This window comes from Loxodonta africana, chromosome 18, assembly GCF_030014295.1.
Source record: "Loxodonta africana isolate mLoxAfr1 chromosome 18, mLoxAfr1.hap2, whole genome shotgun sequence".
In the NCBI taxonomy this organism is placed as follows: Eukaryota; Metazoa; Chordata; class Mammalia; order Proboscidea; family Elephantidae; genus Loxodonta; species Loxodonta africana.
Genome location: NC_087359.1, coordinates 57,126,062 through 57,136,673, shown reverse-complemented (window position 1 = coordinate 57,136,673; position 10,612 = coordinate 57,126,062). Strand labels below are relative to the sequence as shown.

The following is a 10,612-nucleotide window of genomic DNA, read 5'->3' as shown; positions in this document are numbered from 1 at the left end:
ACCTTTTCCCCCACTGGAGCAATAATTCTGTTACTGGGTCTTTGTGAGGATTAAATAAGAACATGTATAAATGCTTCGCACATACTAGGTAGCCAGTAAAATTTAATGTTATTTCCTCACACATAATTTAGGCAAAGACCAGATAAAAGTATGTTTAAATTATTTTGACCAAATACTTCACTAAGTGTTTTTTTTAGTTCAAGTCCACAACTATTTATTTGATGTACCCACAAGGAAGGTGCTTCTAATGGAAATTAAACAAGTTGGGGATCATTTCTTAAATAAGTTTACTAAGCAAAGTGTGTTAAACAGTATGAGTCAGTCTGAATAAAAATTTCTTTGGGCAAGTCACTTAGCCTTCTAGCCTCTTTCCTCATCAGAACAAGGGAGGTTATAATTCCTAATTTACAAGCTTATTATGGGGATTAAGTAAATGTAAAGTGCCTAGCGTAGTGCCTGTTGTAATAGATAAAATAAATATTCATCCTTGAGTGCATGAGTCTGAGTAGACTTCGACAGCAACTGGTTTTGCTTTCTCCTGGTCACTACAGAGAAACACAGATTATTAAGACCTAGTTCTTTTTTTATATATGTATGTATATAATTTAACACACAGCAGAACATACACCAATTCAGCAATTTTTGCATGTACAGTTCAGTGACATTGATTACATTCTTCGAGTTATGCAACCATTCTTAACCTCCTTTTCTGAATTGTTCCTCCCGCATTAACTCGCTACCCTCTTATCTAATCTTTTGAGTTGCAGCTGTCAATTTGATTTCATATAGATGAATCTTAAAAGAGCACAATGCTCAGGCAGACATTCTTTACTAGTTAAGCTAAACTATTATTTGGTTTTAAGCTGACAGAAGACTTCAGGGGACATTCTTGGTTTAAGATTTAAAGTTTATCTCAGGGCAGTAGTTTCAGGGGTTCATCCAGACTCCATAGCTCTCGAAAATCTGGATATATATATATATGAGAATTTGAAATTCCGTTCTGCGTTTTCCCCATTTTGATCAGGATTTCTCTATGTAATCTTTGATCAAAATGTTCAGTAATGGTAGCTGGGCATCATCCAGTTCTTCTAGTCTCATGGCCAAGGAGGCACTTGTTCATGAAGTCACTTAGCCACACATTCCACTTCCTACCCATATTCCTGACTCTTTCTTCTGTTGCGTCAGGTGAATAGAAACCAATTGTTGTGCCTTAGATGGCTGCTTGCAAGCTTTTAAGACCCCAGGCACTACACAACGAACTAGAAGGTGGAATAGAAGCAGTAAACACATTATTAGGCCAATTAACTGGGATGTCCCATGAAACCTACAGGCCCTAAACCTACAAACCAAGGAATCAGATCCCATGATGTATTTGACTGTACATAAGCAGCCTCAGCAGCTGCTGTCTTTTGTTGTTGTTGTAAATACATCTATCTTACAACTTCTGCTAGTTCAACTTTTTACAGAAGTATAACTTATTTAACGCAATTACATTAATTAGCTGTGCAACCCTGCCCTAAATCAATGTGATTTTTCTGTTATCACAAACCGAAACTCAGTACTCTATAAACAATAACTCTCCCCTTTCCCCTTCCCTCCCACTTCTAAAAAACTTTGGTCTCTATACATTTGCCTTTTCTCGTCTTTTTATATACGTAAGGTCATACAATATATATATCCTTTTGTGATTGGCTTATTTCAGTCGGCTTAATGCCTTCAAGCTCTTTTCATACTGTAGCATGTATCAAGGCTTCATTTTTCTTACTGGGTGAGTAGCATTTCATTGTATGTATGTACCACATTTTGTTCATCCATTCATCCGTTAATGGGCATTTAGGTTGTTTCCACTTTTTGGCTATTGTGAATCGTACTGCAGTGAACATTGGTGTACAGGTTTCTGTCTCTGCTTTCAAGTCTTTTGGGTATATACCTAGGAGTGGGATTGTTGGGTCATATGGTAGTTCTTTTTTTTTTTTTTTTTTTCGAGGAACCGCTATGATGTTTTCCACAATAGCTGTACCATTTTGCATTCCCACCAGCAATGGATAAGCGTCCCAATTGCCCCACATCCTTGCCAATATTTGTTATTTTCTTGTTTGTTTGTTTGTTTTTAAACTTAGCCATCTTACCCATTGCCGTTGAGTCAATTCCAACTCATAGCAACCCTATAGGACAGAGTAGAACTGCCCCATAGAGTATCTAAGGAGCACCTTGTGGATTCGAGCTGCCGAACTTTGGTTAGCAGCCATAGCCCTTAACCACTGCACCACCAAGGTTTCCTAGACATCCAAGTGGAAGTGAAATAGTCTCTCATCAAGACTTTGGTTTGCATCTGTCTGGTGGCTAATGACGTTGAAAATCTTTTCATGTGTTTGGTGTTCATTTGAATGTCCTCTTTGATGAAGTGTATTCAAGTCTTTTGCCCATTTTATGATTGGGTTATTTGTCTTTCTGTTGTTACTTTATTGAACTTTTATATATGTTTTGGTTATTAGATTCTTACCAGATACATGGTTTCCAAAAATATTCTCCCAGTCAGTAGTTTGTCTTTTCACTTTTGTGGTAAAGTCTTTTGATGAGCAAAAGTTCTTAATTTTTATGAGGTCCCATTTATTTATTTTCTCTTTTGCCATTTGTGCTTTTGTTATTAGATAATACATTGTTAAAAGTTAGGCCCGACAGCATTGCCCCTGCATTTTTTTCTAAGAATTTTATGGTTTTAGTTTGCACATTTAGGTCCTTAATCCACTTTGAATTTGTTTCTGGGTATGGTGTGAGGCATGGATCCTGTTTCGTTTTTTTTGCATGTGGAAATCCAATTTTCCCAGCAGCATTTATTGAAGAGACTCTTCTTTCCCCATCAAATGGATTTAGCACCCCTGTCAAAAGTCAGACTATAGACGTGTATGTTTATTTCTAGACTCTTAATTCTATTCCCTTGGTCTGTATGTCTATTGTTATACCCGTACTAGGCTGTTTTGATTACTGTAGCTGTATTACATTTTTTAAATCAGGAAGTGTGAGTCCTCCTATTTTATTCTTCTCTTTCAACATTGCTTTAGCTATTCAGGGACCTCTTGCCATTCCATGTGAAGTTGAGGATTGGTTTTTCTATTTCTGTAAAGAAGGTTGTTGGATTTTTGATGGAGATTACATTGAATCTGTAGATTGGTTTGGGTAGTATTGGCAACTTAATATTGAGTCTTCCAGTCGATGAACATGGAATGTCTTTCCATTTATTGAAGTCTCCTTTAATTTCTTTCAGCAGCATTTTGTAATTTCTATTGTATAAGTCTTCCACATCCTGGGTTAAATTTGCTCTTGGGTATTTTATTTTCTAAGATGCTATTGTAAATAGAATTGTTTATCCATAATTTCCCTTTCAGATTTCTCATTGCTGGTGTATAGAAACCCATCTGATTTTTGTTTGTTGATCTTGTACCTTGTAACTTTGCTAAATTCCTTATTAGCTCTGGAAGTTTTCTTGCAGCCTCTTTGGGACTTTTTATATATAGCATCATGTCATCCACAAATAGAGCTAGTTTTACTACTTCTTTTCCAATGTGGATACGTTTGGTTTCTTTTTCTTGTCTCACTGCTCTGGCTAGGACTTCTAATGCAATATCGAGTAGAAATGCTGAGAGCACGCACCATCGTCTTGCTCCCAATTTCAGGCGGAAAGTTCTGTCTTTATCCATTAAGTATAATGTTGACTGTTGGTTTTTCATATATGCCCTGAATCATACTGAGGAACTTCCCTTCTCTTCCAGTCTTCCTGAAGGTAAGACCTACTTCTTATCTTCAGGGTACTTAGAACTTAATATGAAAGGAATTGCTTTTTTGTTTCTTAAAGGGGACATAATATACAGCAGAATGTAATCAAAATGCTACAAAGTTTTGTTTTTGTTTTTTGCTTTAACAAAGAGAAGTTTATTCTGAGTCTGAATTCAGGGCTTCAGCTCCAGGAGAAGGCTTAGGCTTTCTCCCTCTGTGAGCCCTGGAGGAAGATCTTTCTTGTCAATCTTCCCCTGGACTAGGAGCTTCTCCATGCAAGAACCCCAGGTACAAAGGATGGGTTCTGCTCCCGGTGCAACTTTCTTGGTGGTGTGAGGTCCCCTGCTACAAAGCTTTTGAATCACTGTTTAAAAATCCTTGAATTAATCTGGCAAACCATAATATTCAGGGGTAGAAATTCAAAAAAAAAATTTTTTTTTTTTTTTGCTTATTTAATAATAACTTATTTAATTTGAACTCGAGGCTTCCTTACCTATCATCTTTAAATACCCGTCAAGTTTGGAAAGAAACCACTTGCCGTTATGTTCATGAGCTCTCATTGGATAGTATCATTCTAAGGATGAATTTTTAATATCCAAGTAGCAGTGATGAATTTTAAATAGTCCTGCCAGTGGAAATGTTCTGTTTTGTGAGAAAATATTTGACCCGTATGTTGAATATGAAAGTGGTTGTCTAGTTAGCTATTATTAAAATGATACTAATTTGTTTCAACATCCTCTGGCAAATATTTATTTATAGTACTTGATTCAAGGAGCACTTTGCAGTTATCACTATTTGTTCTGGTATATAATCTCAGATTTTTAATTTGCATGAAATGGGAGCTTTGCTCAGTTTCATTTCCATCCTGTGCCATTTTTTACCCCTTAAGAGATGATCTGATGCCGCTATGATTGGCATAGTCCGCTACAGCCTGGATCACCTGAGTTCAGACCCCTGAGTATTTTCTTAGCTTTCCTTTTTACTTTGTTGGCATTTAGCTGGAATAACATGGTTATGATTTATTGTTTAGGGAATGAATTTTTTGACAAATTATAATAAAATTGTCTTTATTTTTTTCCCCTCATTTTAAAATGTAACCTAGATCTTAGGGGACACGGAACTTTCAAGAAGTAAATTTGATTACCAAGAGCAGTAACACCTAGAGAGTTTTGCAAAAAAAAATTACCAATGCCTGGAGCTTCACCCATTCCAGATTGAATCAGAAGTGAGAGGAATTAGGCATTGGTGTTTTTTAAAAGCTTTCCAGGTGATTTCAATATACAGGTAGGGTGAGAATCACTAACCTAGAAAGGAGAGTAAGATTGTGGTCATACTTGCAAAAAAAGAAAGAAAAAAACTGACCTGTTGCCCAAAATAAATGCTCGATGAGGCATGAGGTTTTTAAGAATGAGGCCTAGTCTTTAATTAGTATGCTCTGTGTCAGTTTCAGTAGATAGTTGGAAAGTCTCTCAAATCAGCTTTTATAATATATTTAATTGAAGTTGGAAGTCTTGATTTAAATCTAAGTCATTATTTTACTTGAAGCTAATTTTTTTTAAGGTTAAATTATCTAAAGCATTTGGTTTTCCAGACTTAATCAACACACACATACACACATATCTTCCTTTTCTCATGTCACACTGGATATTACTGAAAAATTTAGTAGATACAAAAAATAAAACTGATCATCTCTGAGGCCACTTTTGCATCCTTGAAGTCCAAAAATTAGCCAAACTTTGGATATTTGCTATTACTACTCCAATAAGCATTTATAGAAAAGATGCATGTTACACTTAAACAGTAAGACATGCTTTGTATTTACGATTAGCCTTCTCGTGTGGCCGTTAATCTCATCTATTTTAGTTGTGACCTATTTCCTATTGATCTTTACAGTGTGTTCTCTAAGAGAATTAAGTAAGTACAAGTATTAATATACACAGTCACAGTTTTATTTTAACTAGTCTCAATTTATTATACAAAATTAAAAGGTTTAACATTTATAGTAGAAAAACGCCTTCTTTTCTGTGCCATATGTAAAGATGAAAACATCTAGCCTAAAATTAGCTGTGTTGAAACATGAGCTGGTATGGATTCTGCCACATCCGGCAAAGACAGAACCATCAAAATGACATAGTTCAACTTTATACGTTAGGAATTCAGCTTCTGTTAGATGTTGAAGCATGTGCTTGGCTCTAAACTCCAAGTTTAAATACATTCAAGGAAAGATCTAACAACTGTTGCTGAATAGAGAGCATGTATTTAATTATCCCCTTCTACCTCTACTGGCCAGCACCCTCAACTCATCTTACAAACCTTCCCTAAATGCTTGCTTGCTTTATTATTTGCTTTTTAAAATATTCAGTGTCAAGACAAAAGTATACAGTTTAAGTAATAAGTAAGCAGGCATACTTTTCCCCTTCCCACCTGTGTCATTCTAAATCGTAAGGCCTGACATGTCACATTTTAGACCACTAGACCAGCACTTTGGCAGTAAATACCAAGCTGACTTCATTTTTGCTCCATAGTCGTTCACATTGCTGCTTTGCGTTGTTCTCCATTAAAGCATCTGTTAGTAAGCTTTTCAGTTCCATCTTCATCTTTTCTTGCCCTCGTAGCTGTGAGCACTTCAGTGGATTGCATCATTAGGTTCGGTCCTGAAAGCTGTTGTGCTCTTTTCCAAGTGTCTGATTCAGCAGGCCACAGACCACTGCTTGCCAGAAAATCGCCATTGCTCCTAGGCTGACGCTTCCCTGCTTGTTTTGATCGTCTGAGAAATGAGACTTTGTTTGCCAGAATCACAGTTGATAGAAATAAAAGAGTACAGATAAGAAAAAGCACTGCAATTATAATGAAGCAAATTAGCATGGCCGTTTTGTTGTTTTCCTCACAGACATCCTTTTTGAAAATTTCGCTATGACTTTTGCTTGTGTTTTCGATGTTCTGTACTGTTGGAGAACTGTTCCTGGGAACAGAAAGTGTATAAATCTCCTGTTCAGATTTAGGAGTTAAAGATACGATGTGAGATGGTGTTGCTATTTCAGGCGTGCTTGTAGAATTACCTTTAGAGTCTACTTCAGGAGTTGTAGGGTTTGTGTTAATGTTTTCATCTTGGTTTTTGCCTGTTTTGTTTTGAATAACTGGATCCCAGACAGTGTTGTTAGCCCACAGATGGGTATAGTTTGCTTTTGTTCCAGGGGACAGAAAAAAAACTGTTGTTGTCAGGAAGGCAAGATACAGGTAATGTCCTGTGAGTCCCATGTCCATGAGTAAACTGGTAATCTGTTGAGACAGCAGTATAATTTGTTAATTTGTAAAAGAATAAAGGTTTCCAGTTTTGGTAATTGTAGTTGAAAGCCATAAACTCATGCCTAACATTTGCTATCCTGCTCAACTAAAATTTTTTTCTATTATTCTAAACCGTTGTATAAAGAAACAATTTGTTACACTTTTAGATGCTGGAAGTTAGCATTACAAATAACTATTAATCATTTTAAACTGAGTACTATGGTTTTATATATTTTTCTTCCTTTCAAGCATGTTTGACTTCAGCTTTGAGTCAGATAGTTCTGCTTTTACTTCTTTGATTCCTCCTTTAAAAAAAAATACATTCAAGGACATTCTTGCAGAAACTCCCCACCCACTAACAAATGTGTCACCAATCTTTATAGTAAAAGAGAAATGTGACCATGAAGCATTTTGCTTCATGTATGGCTTTTTTTTTTTTTTTTGGCGGGGAGGGGGGCACGGTATTTGGGATAGAACAATCAAAAGAAAATGGACTTCAAATAGGAATTTGGGGTATTCTTTTTGTTTCTTGGGTGTTTATCTTGAAGCATAGAATAAGGCAGGTACTTGGAAATATATTGTCATATGTGTGAGATGAGTTTTGTGGTGGTGGTTCTCTCTTTTCACTTTTTCACTTCTGTTTCGCCTGTGTTACAGTGCCTTTCTGAAAACGTAGGCATGCTAGCTAGTCCAGCCTAAAAACTTGGCATTACAAATAAAGAGAAGCAGGTTTTTTTGTTAATAATTTCAAAAGTTACTGATTTTTGTTCATCATCGTTTATACCTAGCCTTTTTTTAATGAGAAGTTTAACAGTTTTTAAAAAGAAATTGTACAATAAAATAATTTAAAAGAAATAGAGTATCAGGATCCTGGGGATTTAGAATGAAGTAGAAAAACAAGACAGACTGTAAGAGTTCCAAAATTAATTGAAAAAGTTGAATTCCAAGTTGGGCTCTGAGCTCCTTGGAAGCTCCAGTACAAAAAGGGGATGGACAAGTTCTGTTCATAATTCTTACTATTCACCGTATGATTGAAGATTTAAATAGAACTCATATGTTTATTATAGGTACTGGTAATCTAACAGGAAAGATTTGTCATCACCATTGAGATAGCTCTTTTATAATAATTCACCAATCTGTATGAGCTAATTTTATAAGAATATTTTATTGTTAGCATTTATTTAATCGACTTGATGGCAATGAGTTTGGTTTTTTTGTTTTGTTTTGTTTATTCCTGTCACATTAGTTCGTTAACAATGTAGTATGCATCATAGCATTCGTACACATTTTAACAATGCTTACCACGGGACAGATAATAGACCCGCTGTTGATTGTCTTCAGCCAGATGTACTGCCATCCCCAAATAAACAAACTGTTGACAAAATGAGACTTTCTCTTATCGTTGCAGATGCCTGAGAATTGAGGACTGTCTCTATAGCCCTCATTTATGCCGGGGAGGCTAGGTTGTGCTGTCATTTCTTTATGCCTGGTCATTTTCAATAAAATTCATAATGCCTAAGCGTTAGTCATGAGAAATTTATTTTTTTTTTTAATTTTTTCCCCCAAGTAAGACGTTGCAATTTATTTGTGGAATCCAAACTGAGATCCTTCCTACTGTAAATTTAAAACTCCATGTTGATTGTAAATCTTTCCACTTCTAACTTAAATTTTACTTAACAGGACAGAAAACAAAAAATAGTATACATTTTTAGTCACTTATGATTCTACTTTGTTAGTGATAAATTCTTAAGTACTATATGAAAGCACTTCCCTGAACATGAATCTGTACAAAGTAATAAGTGAAAAGGCATAAGAAAAGCCATATATACAACCTACCTTATGAAATGCTTGGTCAAAATCTGTTTATAATGTGATTTTAATAAACCACGTCTTTTCTTGTCTTGCAGCTCAGCTTCCAAGTAATTTAAAGCAGAATAGACTTGAAGATTATAAACCTTAAAGTAAATTGGCAGTAAAAAAGGATATGTACAGCTAGCTTTCCACTTTTAAAGCCAAACCACAGATGGATGACACATTTCCTTTCTGCTGCAACTAAAGCACATGTCAGAGGGGAGAAAAAAAAACCCTCCAGCTTGTCTAGTTGGCCACTGGCATGACAGGAGGCTTTGTAGTGTAAATCCCGCCTCCAGAGCAGGGAGGGTTTTCCACTAAGGCCTTTTGACCTTCTGTATATATGCCTGCATTCGTAGCATTCAGAAAATATTATGAGATGGCATCTTCTCTGCAGTATTAAAAATCTTCTCTAAAAATTTTATTGGTGTACTGTAAACTGATTTGATAACATGAGCTTGGAGACCTGGGGTGTTGGCCAGATAATAGAAACAGTGATATTTATAATCGACATCTCAAACTATGGAACTACAAAATGGTTTGAGAAAATATCTAGCTTATATGGGAAAGAAAATGCTTTTGTGTTGTGTAATACATGCACACATACACACACACTCTTCTGTGTCATGTTGTCACCTCAGATTCAACATGTCCAAAAGTGGCTGGTCCTTATGATCTCTTTGTGTTCATGATAGCAGCATTCGTTGTCATCTCAGATGCTTAGTATATAGCAGTTTCTTATAATTCACGTCCTTTCTTTCCATCCTGATCAGTTCTTAGATCAAGTTCTTCTGTCCTATTTTTACTGTCACCATGATATTTTAGATCCTTATTACACAGTAGTTAAGAGCTACAGCTGCTAACCAAAAGGTCAGCAGTTTGACTCCACCAACCGCACCTTGAAAACCCTATAGGGCAGTTCTCCTCTGTCTTATAGGGTCGCTGAGTCAGAATTGACTCGACAGCAATGGGTTTGGTTTAGACTACTCCTGTAACTTTTTTATTAGCCTCCCCCCACCCCCTACTCTGTCATTTCATTTGGTATATATAACTTTCTTTGATCTGTGATTCAGAAATGTTTTTGCACATAAACATCAGATGAGAAAGTCATTTAGAAACAATAAAAATTGACAGATACCACTCCATAGATTCATATTTAGTAGGTCCGGGCTGGGAGGAGGAAACTGCATTTTTGTCAGGTACCACAGTTGATTCTGATGCTGGTGATCCACAGGACATACTATGAAAAATACTGAGCCCCCAGGAGAAAATCTAAGCCCCTTGGTTGAACAGTTACGGATCACAATTTGGCTGTTTCGTATTTTTCCAGCTTTATCTCTCAAAACTTTCCTACATGAAACCTCCATTTCAACCGAACTACTTGACTGTTTGTTTCCTCAATACATCCAGTTACCTATTTTCCACCTTTTCTCTCTCCATGAGGCCTTCTGATCCCCGCTTTTTGTTGAGTTCTAAATTCTATTCCTACTCAGTTCAGCCCCTGCGTATCCTGTATAGCTTTTGCTGCCTACCCTGTTTGTGTTTGATTTCTCCTTCTTCTGAACTCAGTAGCTGTATTTTTCAGTGTAGTTCCTTTGATAAGTGATTATATACTACCTCATTTATTTTACCTTGAAATATTTTTCTTTTGTTTTAAAATCATTTAACTTGTTATATTTTTGTCTTATCCCCTCCCAAAAAG

General features: G+C 36.1%; 2 protein-coding genes across 8 annotated transcripts in view; one reads left to right on the top strand and one right to left on the bottom strand.

Annotated features, from left to right (window-relative positions):
• Window positions 1-10,612, top strand: part of NF1 (neurofibromin 1) — a 253,009-nt gene that overhangs the window by 198,967 nt on the left and 43,430 nt on the right. The gene's annotated exons all lie outside the window — the stretch shown is intronic.
• Window positions 1,962-9,083, bottom strand: EVI2A (ecotropic viral integration site 2A). Its single transcript, XM_010594204.3, has 2 exons — window positions 8,896-9,083; window positions 1,962-7,053 (listed from the first exon to the last, which is right to left on the bottom strand). The coding sequence occupies exon 2, from the start codon at window positions 7,036-7,038 to the stop codon at window positions 6,304-6,306; it is 735 nt and encodes a 244-aa protein (XP_010592506.1). The 5' UTR covers window positions 7,039-7,053; window positions 8,896-9,083; the 3' UTR covers window positions 1,962-6,303.